Source organism: Mobula birostris, chromosome X (assembly GCF_030028105.1).
Source record: "Mobula birostris isolate sMobBir1 chromosome X, sMobBir1.hap1, whole genome shotgun sequence".
In the NCBI taxonomy this organism is placed as follows: Eukaryota; Metazoa; Chordata; class Chondrichthyes; order Myliobatiformes; family Myliobatidae; genus Mobula; species Mobula birostris.
Genome location: NC_092402.1, coordinates 59,421,746 through 59,443,269, shown reverse-complemented (window position 1 = coordinate 59,443,269; position 21,524 = coordinate 59,421,746). Strand labels below are relative to the sequence as shown.

Here is a 21,524-nt window from a genome sequence, read left to right as displayed (position 1 = left end):
ACAGAAAGTAGTGGATATAGCCCAGTACTTCATGGTGAAAGCCTTCCCCACCAGTGAGCACATCTACACGGAGCATTGTCTATCATCTGAGGACCCCCCCCCCCCTACCACCACCACCACCACCACCTAGGACATGCTCCCTTCTCGCTGCTGCCACTGGGAGAGCCTCCGGACTCTCACCACCAGGTTCAGGAACAGTTATCAGCCCTCAACCATCAGGCTGTTGAACCAAAGGGTACAACTTCACTGAACTTCACCTGCCCCATCATTGAAATGTTCCCACAACTTGTGGACTCATTTTGAAGGACTCAATCTCATGACAATATTTATGACTTATTATTTCTTTTTGTATTTATAGTTTATCTTTGCATACTTGTTGAATGCCCAGTTGGTGCGGTCTTTCATTGATTCTAACGTTATTGGATTTATTAAGTATACCCACAAGAAAAGGAATCTCAGGGTTGTATACAGTGATATGTGTACTTTGATAATAAATTTACTTGAACTTGATCATTTTAATTTAGGCCCTTTAGATTGTTAGTACAATAACTGGGGCAAGATGGTTTGATGGGGTTAGTTTTGGATTGCAATAGCAAACAGCTGTTGAAGAAAAAGGCTATTTGACCAATTTGAGTCATTCCAAAGAGTGGCCAGAATTGGAAATGTTCTAATAATATTCTAATCAAACTTGTGAATTTTCTTGCTGTACTATTGTAAGTTTTAATCAATTAACATTTAAGCAAAAAAAGGCTATGTAGAACTAATCAATTTTGCAAGGGTGTGAGGAAGCTTTCAAGGTATGAGCCAACTGTTGTAGTAGTTTGGGTGGTAAATGGTATGGTCAGCCTTGAATTCAAGGGAACTTGAGGACAAGAGAAAACATTTTCCTTCAGTTATATGGTGTACAGGTGAGATAGCATCTAAAGTATTGTGCACCATTCTGTTTTGAGGGAATACAGTGAAGGCTTGCCAGATTGATGCCTGGGCCCAGTCGCTTCATAGATCTCAGTCTGCTTGTATAGATTTTAGAACAATTTCAGTGAGCTGATCTCTTGGAAATCTACTAAAGTCTTGGTCTTGACATGATACTCATAGGGGTGGTCTTTCTCATGGCTGGAGTGCACACAATCCAGGGGCCACTGTCACTAAAACTTAATTTGGGAAAAGTTGAAAACTTCCTCATCCAGAGTATAGTGAATCTTTGCTCCAAGTGGGTTGTGGGGTACTTGGTTACTTAAGATACTCAAGCCCAAGACTGACATTTTAAGGGAATCCAGGATTTAGTGTTGGACAGTGGTGGGTAAATGATCAATGATCCTATTAAATGGTGGACCGGGCAAATAGCCTATACTTGCTGCAAAATGGTATTTATGGTTTTTGCATCATTGTCATTTTTCTGTCCTAGATAACTTTGGTGTTGAAATGAATGTAATGATAGAACATCCATTTTCTTTGCTCTTTGAATTGCTTTGCCATATGATTTGGCATCTCTAACAGTATGCTCGAATCCCAATCCAATGCAGTAGTTCCTTTGCCGACTTTCCATAAGTCACTTTGGACCTGTTGCACTTGTATGTGATGTTCATAATGTTGTGAACTTGGCTCTTGTACCTCTTTCAGTGTATACTTCAGGATTTCTGAAAGTTGCTTATCAAGTAAAACTAAATAATGGAAAATAGTAACTGTTTAACTTGGGCCATATTTGGAGTCCTGCATGCAACCAGTTGCTCATACCTTCAAGAATATTTGAGAATCTTTATCCCATTCACCATGTGAAGTGCATTTGGTTTACTTATCTAGGATATAGCTATTAAACAAAACACAGCTGTGAAATCATTCTCCTTAATAACATTAGGGGAAGGGGTGAGGAGAAAAAACAAGCTGCCAAAAGTGAAGCAAAACAAACTTTGTTATAATGCTGGTCTTCAAGCATGGTATGGGCTTCAGGTTAGCGGATGATATAACTTTAATTTGATCAGTTTTACTTTTGGATTTTTCTTAACTCTTCACTTGCAGTGCTCAGCAAATAGCTTGCCAGTCTGAGTTATTTGGCAATGAGCTGGAACTGATTAACCTGACAGCTGACTCAAAACTATCTGTAATTGCTGGCAAGTAAATGAGCCTGGAGTGAATACAAAGCTGGAAGAAATAGAAGATTTAAATCATTAAGGAAATTAATAACCTACCCCCCAAACATGAGGAAAATCTGCAGATGCTGGAGATCCAAAGCAACACACAAAATGCAGGAGGAACTCGGCAGGCCAGGAAGCATCTATGGAAAATTGAACAGTCAGTGCCTTGCCCCGAGCCATTGGTTGTTTACTCCTTTCCACAGATGTTGCCTGGCCTGCTGAGTTCCTCCAGCATTTTGTGTTACCTACATCCAAAGATTTTGAGGTGATGTTGATAATATGCTGGTTGTCAACTTGTATATGGGGGAAAAATTCCATAAAGACTGGGTGAGAACCTGGGAACTAAAGACTTGTAGCCTTACATAAGTAATGTGAAAAATCCTATAATTGATTTTGTATACACAAATGTAGCTATATAGCAAATGGGGCACTTGGATCTGACAAATGTGTGTGCAAGACTCCTGGTACACAAGGGTGCAGCTTGAGCTAGTGTCTTTTTACTAAAGTATAGCAATGCATTGGTGTTTAGACTACAAGGTTAAGAGCTTTGCAATGCATTGGTGCTCTGTGGGGTAGTGCTATGTGGAGTACCAACATGAACTTGAACAGCAGCCAGCTGGAGTTTTGAGGTGAAATGTTTCTTCACCCAAGTCCAAGAGAGACCTTTTTAAAAATCAGAGCTTCGTAGCTATTTTTAACAGAACTTGAACAATGGCCAATCATAGTTTGAGATTCATTAGCAAGGTCAAATTTAAAAAAAAAAGGCAGGGGCAAACAGAGCAGTCATTGTTGGACTGGGCAGTGTTAGAGTACAAAAAGGATGGGTTACACCTGAACTTGAAGGGGACCAATATCCTTGCGGACAGGTTTGCTAGAGCTGTTAGGGAGGGTTTAAACTAATTTGGAAGGGGTGATGGAAACTGGGTTGATGGAAACTAGAGTGATGGGACTGAAGATGGGAATGTTGATTTTCAAGCTGAGAAAGACAGGCAGATTGGGCAAAATTGCAATCAGTGGGATGGGTTGCAGTGTAAAGGGGACAGAATTGAAAAGCCTGACAAGTGCATGACTGAATGCGTTATATTTGAATTCACGCAGTATACAAAATAAAGTAGATGTTAGGCTGTCTTTTATGGAGGTTGAACCCTCGCAAGGCCTTGCCCTCCACCTTTATCCAGTGGAGTACCTGGTAAAGCTCTGAGAACTTGTGACAACTAACTGGCAGAGGTATTCAAGGAAATGTTCAACTCCTCTCTGCTATGGTCGGAAGTTCCCACCTGCTTCAAAGAGGCAACAATTATACCAGAGCCTACGAAGAGTAGTGTGAGCTGCCTTAATGACTATGGTAATGAAATGCTTTGAGAGGTTAGTCATGGCCAAAATGAACTCCTGCCTCAGCAAGCATCTGGACCCACTGCAGTTTGCCTAATGCCACAATAGGTCACTGGCAGACACAATCTCAACAGCTATTTGTGTGGCCTTAGATCACCTGGACAATACAACCACCAATGTTAGGATGCTGTTCATTGACTATAGCTCAGTGTTTAACACCATTCCCACAATCCTGACAAGTTTCAGGACCTGGGCTTCTGTGCCTCCCAAAGCAATAGGATTCTCAGTTGTCTAACCAGAAGACCACAATATTATCACCAATCCGCACATATCTCCTCTGCTGACTATCAACACTGGTGCACCTTGGGTGTGCGCTTGGCCTACTGCTGTACTCTCTCTATACTCACGACTAGCTAGGTATAGCTCAAATACCATCTAAAATTTGCTGATAATACTGCCATTATTGGTAGAATCTCAGATGGAGATGTGGGGGCATACTGGAGCAAGATATTCCAGCTAGTTGAGTGGTGTTTCAGCAACAACTTTGTACTCAATGTCAGTAGGACCAAAGAGCTGATTGTGGACTTCAAGAAGGGTAAGATGAGAGAACATGAACCAATCCTCACAGATGGATCAGAAGTGGAGAGTGAGCAATTTCAAGTTCTTGGGTGTCAAGATCTGAGGATCTAGCCTGGTCTGAATGTATTTATGCAGCTATAAATAAGGCAAGACTGGCTACATTTCATTAGATGTTTGAAGAGATTGTGTTTGTCAACTAAAACACAAACATCTACAGATGTTCCACGGAGAGCATTCTGGCAGGCTGCATCACTGTCTAGCACAGGGTTGGGGGTACTACTGCACAGGACCGAAAGAAGCTATAGAAAGTCATAAAATTAGTCAGCTCTACCTTGGGTACTAGCCCTTGTAGTACCCAAGACATCTTCAAGGAGCACTGCCTCAGAAAGATGACATCCATTATTAAGGACCCCACACCCAGGGCATACCCTCTTCTCATTGTTACCATCAGGAAGGAGGTACAGAAGCCTGAAGGCGTGCACACAGTTTTTGCACTTTTTAATCTATTCAATATACATGGGTATATATATTTTTATATTACGTCTTGCATTGAACTGCTGCTAAGTTAACAAATTTCATAATACATGCTGGTGATAATAAAAAATGATTCTGAAGTAGATGATCTTGTAGTGCAGTTGGAGTTTGGGAGGTATGATGTGGTATCACGGAGTCATAGCTGAAAGACTTTTGTAGTTGGGAGATTAATATCCAAGGATACACAATCTCTAAAGCAGGGGTCCCCAACATTTTTTTTGCACCGCGGACCGGTTTAATATTGGCAATATTCTTGCAGACCGGCCAACTGGTGATTGGGGGGGGGGGGGCACACTTCGCAGAGATATGATGTTGGAAATGGAAGCAACGTTTTCAGTGCTTTTGTGGTTATCTCAGGATATTCAGCTTTGACTTTGATTCAGAATGCCGGCAGAGATGTTTGTCAAACGTACTTTTCAGCCCGTCGTAATTTGCAAGCTTGAGGAGTTGATCATCTTCCTTTGCTGACATGGATGATTCACCGGGGACATTCACAAATAGGTCACTGACCCATTCCTTGGCACGTCTTGGGTCATTTGCGGTTGGGAAGATAACACTCAAATTCTGTCGACAGTTAAGATAGGTGATCGCGCACCAGCTGTGAGAAGGACAGTGCAGCCTCAGTCTCTCCCAAAATCCCAGCTAATTTTGGGAACATGTCAAATATGCCCCTGTCCACTTGCCGTCCCCACAGTTCCAGTTTGGCTTTGAAAGCAGACACTTTATCTGCCAACTTGAAGACAGTTGTCATTCTCCCCTGAAGTGATAAATTGAGTTCATTGAGCAGATTGAAGATGTCACACAGATAAGCGAGTTTTGCTATCCACTCCTCGTCACTGAAGTGTGCTGCCAGTGGTGACTTTTTTCCTGAAAGAAATCTCTGTAGCTGCTCTCTTAACTCAAAAACCCTGGCCAGGGCTCTCGCCCTTGATAGCCACCTGACTTCAGTGTGTGAGAGAAGGCGTTTGTGCTCTGCATCCATTTCCTCGCAAAGCTGCTCAAACAGATGTGAGTTAAGGGTTTTTGCTTTGATGTGATTGATAACTTCAACAACGTCGTTCAATACGCTGTTAAGATCAGGTGCCATTTTTTGGCTAGCCAGCATTTCCCTGTGTATGACAGTGTGTAGAATGGCATTCAGGAGCAACCTCTTTGACTCAGGTAGTGAAACCAGACAACCTGCAGCTTCTCCCAGCAGTTCACGGCACATATCCTTGGCAGCAGGCAGAATCAATTCTTCACCAACAGTGAAAGGCTTCTTAGCCTTAGCAATAGGGCTAGCCACTAAATATGATGCTCTCAGAGCAGCAGCATTTGTGGAGGTGGTGGCTCTCAACACTTGCTTCTGTCCCACTTGCTCACGTTTTTTTCCACTCAAAAAATAAAACTCAACGGGTTTGTCTTTAAGTGTGGGGTGCTTGGACTCAAGGTGCTGAAGCAGTTTTGAGGGCTTCATTGCCTCATTAGACAGCTTGTCTCCACATATCACACACAGGGGGGCTTGGAGCGTGCAAGTTACTGGTCGCAATAAAGCCATATTTTATGTACGACTCGTATTTTCTGTTGAAGGAAGCTTTTTTTTTGCAGTCTCTGCCTCAGCTGTCTCTGCATTATCGTCATTGTTAGGCCTTTTATGTCCCCTACCATCTCTTCCAAAGAAACTCTCAAGCGACGTTTGCTGCTTACTCATCGAGTAGTTGTAGGTTAATGACTGACTGACCTCGGGTGCGTTCAAGTTCAACAGTGGGCGTGACAGGGAATGAGGAAAGGTGCAGCTGACTCGTAAGGTTTTATATCGCCAGATCATATCATTTCCTTGCGGCCCAGTAGCACATGCTTTGTAGCCCGGTACCAGTCTGCGGCCCTGTGGTTGGGGACCACTGATCTAAAGAGCAGATATGCAGAGGAGTGGCTCTACTAGTTTTTGGAAAAAAAAATAATGAAATCAAATCTTTAGAAAGGGATGACATAGGACCAGAAGATGTAGAATTCTTGGGGGTTGAGCTCAGAAGCTGAAGAGATTGTAGAATATTTTAAATTATTTTTTTTTTTTTTTTTTTCAAGAATCAATTGATTCTGGCATGGTCCTGGAGGACTAGAAAATTGCAAAGTCCCTTCATCCTTTAAAAAGGGAGAGAAGCAGAAGAGAGGAAATTAAAGGCCAGTTCATCTGACCTCAGTGGGGGAAGATGTTGGAACTGATTGTTAGAGTGAGGTTTCTGGATACTTGGAGGCACATGATAAAAATAAGCCAGTCAGGATGGTTTCCAAGAGGGGAAACTCTTGCCGTGACAAATCTGTTGGAATTTGTTGAAGAAATAACAATCAGGATAGACGAAGGAGAGTCGATGGATGTTATGTACAGGTGTCCCCTGCTTTTCAAACATTAACTTTACGAAACCTCACTGTTAGGAAAGACCTACATTAGTACCCTGTTTTCACTTTCAGAAGGTGTTTTCACTGTTACGAAAAAAATCAGCGCGCGATAAAAGGCAGCGCGCACCCCCGAACAGCTGCTCTCCCCCGGATTCGGAACTGCATTCTAGCCGGCATTCCTTAAACACCTGCCTGTGAGCAGTCGTTTGCAAGATGAGTTCTATGGTATCGGAAAAGCCTGAAAGGGCTCATAAGGGTGTTACACTTAGCGTAAAACTAGACATAATTAAGCATTTAGATCATGGTGAACGAACTAAGACAAAGTGAGTTTGGCTTGTGGAAGCTGACGAAGATGATGTTGAAGACGTTTTGGCATCCCGTGACCAAGAACTGATAGATGAATAGCTGATGCAATTGGAAGAGGAAAGGATAACCATCGAAACCGAATGCAGTAGCAAAAGTAAAGCAACTACGTGAGATTTTTGCTGCAATGATAAAGTACGACTTTAATTTTGAAAGGGTACGTAAGTTTAGGGGATAGTTGCAAGATGGTTTGAGCCCTTACAAAGAACTATATGATAGAAAAATGCGCGAGGCTCAGCAGTCGAGCAAGCCTTCCACAGCAGACGATGAACCTCGACCTCCAACATCGAGGCGGGCAGTCATGGAAGATGAGCTGCCTGCCCTAATGGAAACACATGACGAGATGACACCCCAGTGTCCCACCACCCCAACATCCAGGCCACGGACAGATACTGATTTGCGGAGAATGCAGCAGTAGCCGGGAGGCACACAGCACATCTTTAAGAAAAAAAGCTGAAATAAACATGTTAATTAATTAGGTGCCGCCCGACACGTAATTGTCAGCCTAGATCATAGATGATGCAGTCGGAAATTGGCACTGATCTGGGCCGACCATTAGGTGTTGGGTGGCACCTAATTAATTAGTATGTTTATTTTGGCTTTTTTCCTTAAAGACGTGCTGTGTGCCTCCTGGCTACCGCTGGACCCCTGCATGCCTCACGGTTCGGTATCGGTTGGTGGCCTGGAGGGTGGGGGCCACTGCACCAGCCAACCTGCAACGACTCAGTCTAACACACCATCATCAATGTGCTCTGCGCTGTCTTCCCGATTCTGGTAAGTGATACTACACTGTACATTATTTCTACTTTTATATAGGCTGTGTATTTTTACGTGTTATTTGGTATGATTTGGCAGCTTCATAGTTTAAAGGTTACTGGAGAGCGCTTGCGAGTGTTTTTGCCAACAGCGCTTGCGTGAGATTTTCGCTTCAGAGAACAGTGCAGTAATGATTGTGGAAAAGTATTTCTACTTTTATATATGCCGTGTATTTATCATATCATTCCTGCTTTTACTATATGTTACTGTTATTTTAGGTTTTGTGTTAATTGGCATGATTTAGTAGGTTATTTTTGGGTCTGCGAACGCTCACAAAATTTTCTCATATAAATGTAATTGCTTCTTTGCTTTACGACATTTTGGCTTACGAGCCATTTCGTAGGAACGCTCTACCTTCGGATGGCAGGGGGAACCTGTACTTAGATTTTCAGAAGGCCTTTGACAAGGTGCTGCACATGAGGCTGCCAAACAAGATAAGGGCCCATGGTATTCCAGGAAAGATTCTAGCATGGATGAAGCAGTGGCTGATTGGCAGGAGGCAGAGTGGGAATAAAGGGAGCCTCTTAGGCCTCTCTCCCTGACAGTGGAAGAGGCTGAGGACAGACAGGGTATGTTTTCCTTTTTAATGGGAGTGGGAATAAAGGGTTGGCTGCCAGTGACTAGTGGTGTTCCATAGGGATCTGTGTTGTGACTGCTGCTTACATTGTATGCCAACAATTTGGCCAAGTTCATAGATGTGAAGGTAGGTGGAGAGGTAGGTAGTGTTGAAGCAGAGGGGCTGCAGAAGGACATGGACAGATGAGGAGAATGGGCAAAAAATGTGGCAGATGGAATAGTACTGGGAAGTGTATGGTCATGCACTTTAATAGAAGGAATAAAATCACTTCTTTCTAAATGGGGAGAAAATTCAAAAATCCAAGGTGCAAAGGGATCTGAGTTCTTGTGCAGGATTCCCTAAAGGCTAATTTGAGAAGCTGAATCAGTGGTGAAGTAGGCGCATAGAATGTTAGCATTCATTTCAAAAGGTTGTACAAGGTACTGGTGAGGCCTCACTTAGGATATTGTGAGCAGTTTTGGACCCCTTGCCTAAGAAAGAATGTGCTGAAATTTGGAGAGGGTTCAGAGGGGGTTCATGAGATTGATTCTGGGAACAAAAAGGTTACCATATAAGCAGCAATTGAAAGCTCTGGGCCTGCATTTGCTGGAATTTGGACTAATGAAGGGGGATCTCATTGAAACCTATCAAATGCTGAAAAGCCTAGATAGAGTAGATGTGAAGAGGATGTGTCTTATGGTGGGGAGTCTATGACAGAGGGCACAGCCTCAAAATGGAGGGATGCCCATTTGGACCAGAGGAGAGGAACAATTTCTTTATCAAGATGGTGGTGAATTTGTGGCCACAGGTGGCTATGAAGGCCAGGTCACTGGGTGCATTTAATGACAGACATTCGTAGGTTCTTGATTAGTCAGTGCATGAAAGGTTATGGGGAGAAGGCAGGAGAATGGGTTTGAGAAGGAAATGGATCAGTCATGATGAAATTGCGAGCAAACTCTGGACTGAATGTCTAATTCTGCACCTACGTCTTGTGGAGTAAAATCAAACTGGAGTAACTCTGTAAGACAGTCAATACAGTAGTTTTGGGTTGAGACCCTTCATCTGGACAGAGTAGAGATGTACAAAATAATGGAATGGTGCAAGAGTTAAGTGGATCCAGATATGGGAAGATGGAGCTTGATGGGGGAGGGAAGGATGGATATAGTGACAAACTGGAAAATGATGGGTGGAGACTAAAAGCTACAATTCATGGAATCTAATAAAGCAGTGGAGCATAGAAGCAAAATGGATTTGGGGCAGGTGGGCAGATTGGAATAGTGGGAGGGGTGTTGGGGAAAATGGGGGTGGGGTTGGGGTGTGGGTGGATCTAGACACTCCAATGGAGGAGTGAGAAATAGACTGGTGTGGGGGAAGCAGGTTACCTAAATTGGGGAAATTCAACCTTTGTGCCATCAGGTTGTAGAGTGAGGTGTAGAATGAGGTGCTGTTCTTTTAGTTTGGTCTCGTATCCTCTCTCCCTGGCAGTGGAAGAGGCTGAGGACAGACAGGGTGTGTTTTCCTTTTTAATAGGGGTGGGATGTGGGGGAAGAGGAGGAAAGAGACATTTAATGGCTAGCAACCAAAGGTCCAGATAGCCATAGTGAACAGGGGATATGCTTGGCAAAGTGGTTGCCTACTCTGCACTAGGCCTTGAGAAGGTCATCAATAGCAATAGGCAAGATTAGAGGAGATGTACGTGAATATCTGCCTTGCCTGGAAGGACTGGTTGGGTCCCCAGCTGAGGTGTAGGGTGTTGTTACCCCCTGCAGTTCCCGGTTATTGTCTGGAGGTGCGGAGGGCTGAGGAAACCAGGGAGATGGTGGTCTGCGCAGATGACAATGTGGTAGTGGGTTGTCACTTGTGGTAGGATCATGTTATAACTGTCAGAAATGTTGAAGCAGGCAGTCAATTTCCTATCATAACAAGAAATAAGCCTTTGTAGAGATCCACATTTGGATGCGATCTAAACATTTGGTTGAGGGAAATGCTTGTGTACCTGGTGATTGTCCTGTAACTTCAATACTTGAGATGGGTAGATGTGCCTAATTTTCCTACCAGCTGAACACGGGGTCTTGAATGTTTCTGAAATTGGGTAGGAAGTTGTAACTTGCATTTTAGAGTTGATCAAAGCCATTAAAATGGCTACAAGTGTATACAATTTAAGCTGAAAAGGACACTGTAGATGCTGGAAACCCTGAGTGTTGGGTTGATCTAGATCTTTGACCTTTCATCAAAACTAGGAAAATGTTCGGAATCGTTTTTTAAGTTGTGAATGGGGAGGGGTGGAGAAAACAAAAGTGAAGTCTGAAGTGAGATGGAGATTTGAGGGATGTCTAAATCATGGCAGTAGTAAAAGCCATTTTGGGGGTGGGGTGGAGAAGACTGTTGGAACTGTGGGGGGGGGGAAGTACTGCAAATCAAGGCGATCTGAGGATGCTAGAAATTTTGGTTGGTAGTTATTCACGGAAGAAAAAAAAAATTTAAAATTAATGGTAAGACTCTAGGCAGTGTGGAGGATCAGAGGGATCTTGGGGTCAGAGCTGCTGCGCAAGTTGACTCTGTGGTTAAGAAAGCATATGGTGCATTGGCCTTCAATTGTGGGATTGAGTTTAGGAGCAGAGAGGTAATGTTGTAGCTATATAGGACCCTGGTCAGACCCCACTTGGAGTACTGTGCTCAGTTCTAGTTGCCTCACTATAGGAAGGATGTGGAAACCATAGAAAGGGTGTAGAGGAGATTTACAAGGATGTTGTCTGGTTGGGGAGAATGCCTTGTGAGAATAGGTTGAGTGAACTCTGCTTTTTTTTCCTTGGGGTGATGGAGAATGAGAGGTGACCTGACAGAGGTGCATAAGATGATGAGAGGCATTGATCGTGTGGATAGTCAGAGGCTTTTTCCCAGGGCTGAAATGGCTAACATGAGAGGGCACAGTTTTACAGTGCTTGGAAGAAGGTACAGAGATGTCAGGGGTAAGTTTTTATGCAGAGAGTGATGAGTGAGTGGAATGGGCTGCTGGTGACAGTGGTGGTGGCAGATACAATAGGGTCTTTTAAGAGACTCCTGGACAGGTACATAGAGCTCCGAAAAGTAGGGGACTGTGGGTAACCCTAGGTAATTTCTAAAGTAAGTACATTTTCAGCACAGCTTTGTGGGCCGAAGGGCCTGTATTGTGCTGTAGGTTTTCGGTTTCTGCTGCAGGTTCTTTTAATCAGAACTATCCAAGTGGGAAGGCTCATTTACTGCCAGTTAAATGTAGCCTTTGGTATTCATGGAAGATTTTCTATTAGATGACATGCTGCTGTCCTCAACTTTGGAACAAATAAAAGTGAGGTGACCAAAGAGTAGTAGAATTGGAGAGGGATGGCAAATGGGTGTTGGTGACAAGTAACAGGAAGCCTTAGTTGGATTTGAAAACTGAAAATGCTTTTTGTGCTATCAGCCACTGAAACTGCAATTCCTTTCTCCACTGAAGATGGTATTAAGTGGTACACTGAATTGGAAGTATAAGTGAATCACTGAGATTGACAGGACTTGATGCTGATTCCTGCTCCAATACAAAACCCACTTCATTAGCTTTTCTAGCTTCCCTCCAACTCTGTCAATACATGGTACATTTCTGGCTCTTGACTTGCCTATTCCTGAAATGCACAAATGACTGTAGGCATAATGGATATTAATCACTGTCCTGATAACACACCCTGCTTCCTATAAAGAATTCTATTCTAATTTCTCCAGCTCCATTGTATTTCTTATGATAGCTTCTCCACAAATGTTTGAGATGGTGTCTTATTTTCCTTGACCAAGGTTCCCCTCCATAATTGACAGGACACATTGCACCTGTTCCACTTTCTGTAATTCTGCTCTTGCTACCTGCACCAGACTGTAGATTCAGCAGATCCTTGAGGGATCCTTGCAATATGATGCTGCTTTCAGTCCCCCCCCTCCCCCTCTCCCCCTATTCCAGTGAAACTGTTTCCTGCTCAATTCCCTTGTTTACTTTCCATTTCCACCAATGTCCACTCCCCTTTCTGGTAATACCTACATGCAATTGCAGGAGTTGCAACATTTGTTTTTCTACCTCCTTTGCTTCACCTTGTTCAATTGGCCAATAATTTTGTTTGTACTACTCCATTTTCATGCTGCTTGTCTCAATGTTGGAGAATGCAAAAGGTGTTCTGTGCATAACTGCTCTTCAACATGCAACTGACCTTGAACTTCCATTTGCTTATCCTGGTTCTACATCCCACTCCCATTCTGGCCACCTACACTGTTCTAACCTAGCCCTACATAAGCTCAAGGTCCATCACTTGTCTTCTAAGTATGCAGGTTACAGGCCTTGCAACACTGTCTGAAACTGTTGAATTTGGTGTCTCATTCTTGTTTGGACAACTTCCAGATCCATTATCTGCAATTAAGTTTTTGCCACTTGCTTGGCACCCACTATCATTCCTTCTCCCATTACCCCAACTTTGGTTTTGTACCAGAGTTCCTGCTCTTCCTTGGACCTCCCTTCGTATACTTGTTCAGGTTGCATAACCTGTGGAGGAAAACTGCAAGTCTTTTGTATTTAAAAATTTATTTTTACTTTGCTCTTTATAAAGGGGTAAATCCCATTTGCTGAGCTCCTTCATTTTATTTTTCAGGTCAAGTAAATGAATTGGTGGCTTTGATCCCATACAGTGACCAGAGGCTGCAGCCACAAAGGACGTAAGTCATGCAAGGACTATAATCTGTAACATACTGTTGCATATAGTGTGATTAGAGTTGGTAGGGCTAAATTGGTCAGTTCTCAATGCTAAATATCAATGGGGAGGCCTGAACAGATTTGAGGAGTTGACGTCCAAGACTCTTAATTTATAGCCTAGTCCAGTAGTGATTTTGGTGGCAGTAATTTGCCATCACTGTCCTATTACAGAACTTGACAATATCTGCAATTAAGTTAAAGGCACATGTTGGAGTCTATTGGATCTGAACTTGGTACTAAACTAGAAATGGCAATTACACGCTGTAAGTGCAATACAAAGGTTGCAGTATTTAATAAGAGTATTGAGTCAATAGGATTTAGTTCAACAGGTCCTGTAAATCTGTAGACATATCCACAAGTCAGATAACCAATTTGAGGTTGTGAGCCAATTTAGAATAACTTTTTAAAAGATTAATTTAAGTGTTGAATGCAGGGTTTTCATTTGGTTAATTTTTGAGATCCTCTAATAGGAGAGCACGCAGAATGCAGAAGGAACTTGGGTCAGGCAGTATCTGTGAAGGGAAGCAGGCAATGTTCATGCCAAGACCCTTCATTAGGACTGGGTTGATGATCTGATCTCAGTTCCTCCAGCATTTTGTGTGTTGCTCAAGATTTCTGGCATCTGCAGAATCTCTTGCCCCCAAATGGCAGCTGTATTTTGGGATTGAAGACAAAGATTGGGTCTTGTTAAAGATGTAATGTGGGTAGCAGCTGAGAAGTAAATACTTGGTTTGGAGAACACGTAGCATACCAAAGCAGTCTCTTGGATGCCAGTGTAAATTTGTACAAGTTCTTGCAGGTATTGAGGTGAGATTGGAAGTGGCTTCTCATGAAAGATCGTAACATAGTAAAGAAATGGAGCTAAGCTAATCAGCTGCTTGTGCAAGTTGGGGCAGATTTGCATGTCAGGTAGAATTGTATCTGATGCTGTTCTGGTAGTTGTCTACTTGGGCAGTGATTTGCAACAGTTTGTATTGTCTCCTCTAAATTGAGTCCATGGATTTATTTATTTTTTTTTAAAATGATGTTAGTTCAGACAGGGAGGTCTATATTAGGCTTCAGTCTGTATTGAGGGCAGGATGGGGTGATTTTATTTGACTGTTAGACTGAGAAAACCTGATTGCAAGTAGAGGAGGACTTGGTTTGTCATTTATGCAGCAAGTTACCACATAATGAAGTTCCTTGTACTCTCGCTCTGCCCTCCCTATTTTCTCAAGTGTTCTTAATCTTGTCATCAAGGGATTTGCTTGTCTCTAACCTCAGGCCCAATGTATGTTGTTTTTTTTCTCTTGACCACAGCCTCCATCTCCCTCATTGGCCAAGTTTCCCAAAACTTGCTAGGTTTACCCTTCACCCTAACAGAAATGTGCTGCTCCTGGACACTTGCTATCACTTTTTTTCTAAAAAGCCTCCCACTTGCCATTCATTCTTTTCCTTTCAAAAGGGCTCACCTAAACAACTTCTTGTAGATCCTGCCTAATTTCCCCCAAAATAAGCCCTACCCCAGTTTGGGACCCTAAACTGTAGACCTGTCTTTCCTTTTCCATCACTATTGAGAAATTAAATTGAATCTTCAATTTCCTCACTTGAAGACCAAACAGTTTGGATTGACATCTCCACAATCTTCCTCAGCATAGGTGCCCCACAAGGCTGTGTGCTTAGTCCCTTGCTCTACAAGTTTTCTCTTGTGACTGTGAACTGAGTGCGCTCCAAAGCCACGTTTAAGTTTGTCAACACCACACTGTTGGCTGAGTCAAGGGCAGTGACAGATCAGCATATCGGAGGGAGATTCAGAATTTGCTGAGTTGTGCCACAACAACAACATCACTCATTGTCGGCAAGACCAATGAGATGATGATTATTTCCTTCAGGAGAAGGAAGTGTGAGGTCCATGAACCAGTCTGCATTGGGGGATCAAATGTGGAGAAGGCCAGCAACTTTAAATTCCTGTTACTTCAGAGGATCTGTCCTGTGTTAAGCACATTAGTGCTATTAAGAAGAAAGCATGACAGTGCCTCTAGTTTGTTAGTTTGTGAAGATCCAGCTTGTCATCTAAAACTTTGGCGAACTTGTATAGGTGGGTGGTAGAGAGTATATTGAAACATAGAAAACCTACAGCACAATACAGGCCCTTCGGCCCACAGAGTTGTGCTAAACATGTCCCTACCTTAGAAATTACTAGGCTTACCTATAGCCCTCTGTTTTACTAAGCTCCATGTACTTATCTAAAAGTCTCTTAAAAGACCCTATCGTATCTGCCCCCACCACCGTTGCCGGCAGCTCATTCCACGCATTCACCACTCTAAGTTTATACAAAAAAAAACACTTACCCCTGACATCTCCTCTGTACCTACTCCCCAGCACCTGTGTCCTCTTGTGGCAACCATTTCAGCCATGGGGGGGGGGGGGAGCCTCTGACTATCCACACGATCAATGCCTCTCATCATATACATCTCTATTAGGTCACCTCTCATCCTCCCATCCTCCCATCACTCCAAGGAGAAAAGGCCGAGTTCACTCAACCTATTCTCGTAAGGCATGTTCCCCATTGACTGGTTGATCACAGCCTGGTATGGAAACACCAATGCCCTTGTACGGAAAATCCTACAAAAGTAGTGGATACAGCCCAATCCATCACAGGCAAAGCCTTTCCCACCATTGAGCACATCTACATGGAGCACTGTCCCAGGAAAGCAGCATCATCAAGAGAGACTGCCACCCACCCCCACAAACATCCAGGCCATGCTTTTCTCTCTGCTACCATCAGAGAGAAGGTACAAGAGTCTCAGGACTTGCCCCACCATGTTCAGGAACTTATTACCCTTGAACCAGAGGACAGTAACTTCACTCACCCTATTATTGAACTATTTCCTCTCAACTAGACTCACCTTCAAGGACTCAATCTCGTGTTCTCTTTTTATTGCTTATTTATTATTTTTTACCCCTTGGAGTTATAGAGAAGTACACTACAGAAATAAGCCCTTTGACCCATCTTGTCATTTAAACTGCCTACTCACAATGATGTGTACCAGGACCGTAGCCCTCCCAATCCTTACTATCCATGTACCTATCCAAACTTCTCTTAAACATTGAAATAGAGTTTCCATGCACCTCTTGCACTGGCAGCTCATTCTACACTCATGACACTGAGTGAAAAAGTTTCCACTTGTGTTCCCCTTAAACGTCTCGCCCTTAAGCCGTGACCTTTGGTTGTAGTCCCACCTGACCTCAGTTGAAAAAGCCTACTTGCATGTTTCCTATCTATACCCCTTAATAATTTTGTATACATCTATGAAATCTCCTCTCAATCTTCTATGTTCTAAGGAATAAAGTCCTTAGCTATTCAATGTTCCTTATAATTCAGGTCCTCTAGTCCTGGCAACTTCCTTGTAAATTTCTTTTTCCTGCACTCTTTGAACCTTGTTTACAATCTTACCTGTAGGTAGGTGACCAAAACTGGGCACAATACTCCAAATTAGGACTCATCAACATCTTGTACAACTTCAATATAACATCCCATCTTCTGTGATCAGCACTCTGATCTATGAGGGCCAATGTGCTAAAAGCTTTCTTTGCGACCCATCTTCCTATGATGCCACTTTCAACAAATTGTGTATCTGTATTCTTAGATCCCTTTGTTCTACCACACTCCTCAGTGCCCTACTGTTCACTGTATAAGACCTACCCTGGTTGATCCTACCAAAGTGCAAAATCTCTCACTTGCCTGCATTAAATTCCATCTGCCTTTTTTTTTTAAAAAAAAGCCCATTTTCCCAGCTAATACAGATCCCTCTTCAAGCTATAATGGCCTTCCTCACTGTCCACCACACCCCCAATCTTGGTGTTATCTGCAAATTTGCTGGTTCAGTTAACCACATTATCATCCAGATCATTGGTATAGATGACAAACAGCAATGGGCCTAGCACCGATCCTTGTGTCACTCCACTAGTCACAGGCCTCCAGTCAGAGAAGCAACCATCTTCTACCATTCTCTGGCTTCTCCCACAAAGCCAATGTCTAATCCAATTTACCACCTCATCTTGAATACTGAAGGACTGAACCTTCCAAACCAGCCTCCCATGTGGGACCTTGTCAAATGCCTTACTAAAGTCCATGTAGTCAACATGCACTGTCTTGCTTTTTTGGTAACTTCAAAACTCAAGATTGATTAGACTTGACCTACCACTCATGAAACCATGCTGAATATCCTTAATCAGTCCACATCTATCCAAATACTTGTATATCTGGTGCCTTGGACTACCTTCTAATAACTTTCTCACAACTGATGTCAGATTCACTGGCCTGTAATTTCCTGTTGTTTTTTTTCTTTCTTTAAACTGCAGAACAACCTTAGCTATCCTCCAATCTTCTGGTACCTCTCCTGTCAACTAAGGATCTTTTAAGTATCTCTGCTAGGGCCACAGCAACTTCTGCACTTGCCTCCGGTGGGTTCTGAGGGAACACCTTGTCAGGCCCTGGGGATTTATCCACTCTGATTTGCTTTGTATTACATCTCCTTTGTAATCTGTACAGGGTCCATGAAGTTGATACTGCTTTGCCTCACTTCTGAAGACTCTCTCTGTCTCCTGAGTAAATATAGATACAAAGAATGCATTTAAGATTTCGCCCAATATTTTTGGCTCCACGCATGGATTACCATTCTGGTCTTCCAGAGACCATTTTTTGTCCCTAGCAATCCTTTTGCTCTTAACATGCCAGTAGAATCCCTTGGAATTCTCCTTTACCTTGTCTGCTAGAGCAACTTTATGCTGCCTTTTAGCCTTCCTGATTTATTTGTGTTCTCTTGCATATCTTGTACACCTAAGTACCTTATTGTTCTTACTTGCCTACACCTGCTATGCACCTCTTTTTTTTTTTTCTCTCTTAACCAGAACCTCAGTGTCTCTTGAAAACCAAAGTTCCCTACATTTGTTATCTTTACCTTTTTATTCTGACAGGCACATACAAGCTTTGTACTCAAAATATCATTTTTGAAGGCTTCCCACTTTAAGTTACCTATGCCAGAAAATAGACTGTCCCAATCCACAGTTGCCAACTCATTTTTGATGCCATCAAAATTGGCCTTTCTCCAATTTAAATCTTAACTGCAGACTAGACCTATCTTTTTGCATATTTACTTTGAAATTAATGGCATTGTGGTTACTGGATGCAAAGTGTTCCCCAACAGTCTTCTGTAACCTGCCCTGTCTCATTACTAATAAAAGTCCAGTATCACATGAGCCCTCATTAGGTCTTCTATGTACTGATTAAATAAGGAAACTTTCCTGAACACACTAGTTAGTCCTTTTATAGTATGGGATTTCCGATCAATATGTGGAAAGTTAATTGCCTACTATAACAACCTTGTTTCTTGCAACAGTCTGCAATCTCTAAAATTTGTTCCTTTCAATCCCTAATTCTGTTGAGTGGTCTGTAATGTAGCCCCATTAATGTAAACATGCCCTTATTTCTCAGTTCCACCCATAACATCTCACTAGACAAGTTCTCCAGTCTGTCCCGATGGGCACTGCCATGATACTTTTCCCTGACTAGTAATGCTGCCACCCTCCCTTAATCCCTTCCACTCTGTCATGCCTAAAACAGAGCCCCAGCATATTGAGCTGCCAGTCCTGCTCCTCTTGCAACCAAGTCTCACTTTTTGTATTTACACAGTTTGTTTTTTAAGCACGTTAGTTATTGGGTGTGGTCTTCCATTGATTCATTACTTTTTGTATTTGCTGTGATTGCCTGCAAGAAAAGGAATCTTGTGGTTGTATATGGTAATGTATATCTACTCTGATAACTAATTTACTTTGAATTATCTCACTAAAGCCACACTGCTCCTTGACTGCCATTTCAGTGAGGCAGGGCAAGTAAGACCCTCCTGAGTAGTGCCCTCTTTATATTGATTTGGGGAAACCTTCCTGAACTCATTTCACAGATTTCCACCCCATCCAGACCCTTCGCGCTCTGGGTGGCCCAGTCAATAGTAGGAAATTAAAATTCCCACTGATACAATTCTGCCTATTATACTGCCAATTATTAGGTTGCCCAAAAGTTTCATGCCACTAATACTTAAAAACTTGTAGCTAACATAATGAAGGATGTGAATTGTATTTTCATTCTGGGACTTGAACTTTGGGAAAGGAATACTCTAAAGGAAACATTTTTAATCTTGTTACCTTTTGTATTTCAGGAAGTTGTACGTCTTCATATCCATTTTTCTGTGCCTATTCATATCTGGACTGGTTGTTTTCTTCTTGTTCCCCCGTTCAGTGGTAGTGAATGATGATGGAATCAGAGTGGTTATTGTAAGGTTTGATGCCAATAACTCCAGAGTCATCATTGATATGACGGTAATGTTTGAAAATAAGTAATTCTCATTTATTCCATTTAAAGTAATACTCCTTTAGTTTCTTACACTTTCCCTCTCCCCAGACCTTCCTTCACCCCTCTTTCCCCTTCTTCCACCCCCCCCCCCATTTGTATAAGGTTTTTGAATAAAATCTATTTTGGTGGCCTAATTGTTTTTAAATGTGTTGTGAATTAGAAAATGGCCATAGAAAGATGTTATCTGCTTTACTGAATTGCTTGGGAACATTTTGAAATAATTGAATGTAATCTCTATTGTAGTGTAGCCACAGTTCTATTTTTGCATATTGAGGCTGTATGAATAATGAAGGTTTGTGATTGCCTCAACTAATTGGTAATTTAAGGTATTGATAGGTGTTAAGTCACCTCAAAATTAACCATCAATGAAATGCTTGTGAGACAGGAACTGGTAGCTCACTGGCATTTGACTACTAATAACAGGATGCCACTTGCACTTGGGAAATTGGTATAGCCCATGATATGGAGTTGACAAGGTATCCTTCAGCTGAGGGACCAAAATTATGTCTGGCAGGCTGTGAAGTTAATTTAAAATGAGGTAACAGAAACAATCAGATGTGAAATACTATTCCTCTTTCAGTGGTAAAGAGGATTCTGCAGCAATGATGTTTAACGGTTTGGTGACCAGTTTTTGAGTAGCGATGTTACTCAATATTGTTCCACTGACGATATCTAAATTTGTATTTGTTTTAAGTTCTGTAGCTCATTATGTAACTTGTAATGATCCAGGTTTAGTTTACAAAATGGTTTTGACATAAGACAATGAGTATAGCTAAGTTGCATGTTGGGCATTGTGTGGTTTGGAGCTTTTTTTTAATGTTAGAGTTTCTCTGAAAATTCACTGTACAAAAGTGTAGTAGGTTTGCATTCCTTCACTCCATGTCTCCCATGCACCAAAACATCAAAGCAAAGGTAATAGTGCTGGGAATACTTGGCAAGGTCAAGTCGCATCTCTGGAGAAGGTAATGCATGAACGTGCAGATCTTGGGCCCTGATTCAAAAGCTGGCATGTAGAAATAGATTAAAAAGAAGCATTGAAGCAGATTGCTCTGAGGGGTGGGGTGTTGGGGGAAGGGGGGGAAGTAACTTGTGAATTGAAGATGCTGAAAGGTGGTTACCTGATCTACATTTTGACTGATGTGGATACAATACCATCAGAGGCATTCTTCCTGAAACAGCTTTGTTTTTTTAATTTCAGAGTACACTGAACATTAGTAACTCCAATTTTTATACAGTTTCTGTGGATACACTTACCAGCCAAGTCCAGTACATGAAAACTGTGATTGGAACAAAGCAGATGAGTAATGTTTCAATTATACCACCTCTAAGTGAGAAGCAGGTATGTGTTTATTTATACTATTACGACTTGAATCATAGAACACTACAGCACAGAAATGGGCCCTTCAGCCCATCAAGTCCATGGTAAACCATTTACCTCCCTTTGTCCTATCAACCTGCACCCAGACCATAGCCCTCCATACCCTTCCCATCCATGTACCTATCCAAATTTCTCTTAAGTGGTGAAATCAAACCCCCATCCATCACTTGTACTGGCAGTTTGTTCCCCACACTCAACCCTTTGAGTGAAGAAGTTTCCCCTTGTGTTCCTTGTGTTTCACCTTTCACCCGTAACCCATGACTGCTAGTTCTATTCTTGCCCAACCTCAATGGAAAAAGCCTGCTTGCATTTACTCTATCTGT

General features: G+C 42.4%; 1 protein-coding gene across 1 annotated transcript in view; it reads left to right on the top strand.

Moving 5' to 3' along the window:
* tmem106c (transmembrane protein 106C) overlaps positions 1–21,524 on the top strand; it is a 69,259-nt gene that overhangs the window by 10,182 nt on the left and 37,553 nt on the right. The window contains exons 2-4 of the mRNA XM_072248831.1: positions 13,332–13,395; positions 19,630–19,789; positions 21,022–21,162. Of these exons, the coding sequence (XP_072104932.1) occupies positions 13,332–13,395; positions 19,630–19,789; positions 21,022–21,162 (365 nt within the window). The remainder of the gene's footprint in view (positions 1–13,331; positions 13,396–19,629; positions 19,790–21,021; positions 21,163–21,524) is intronic.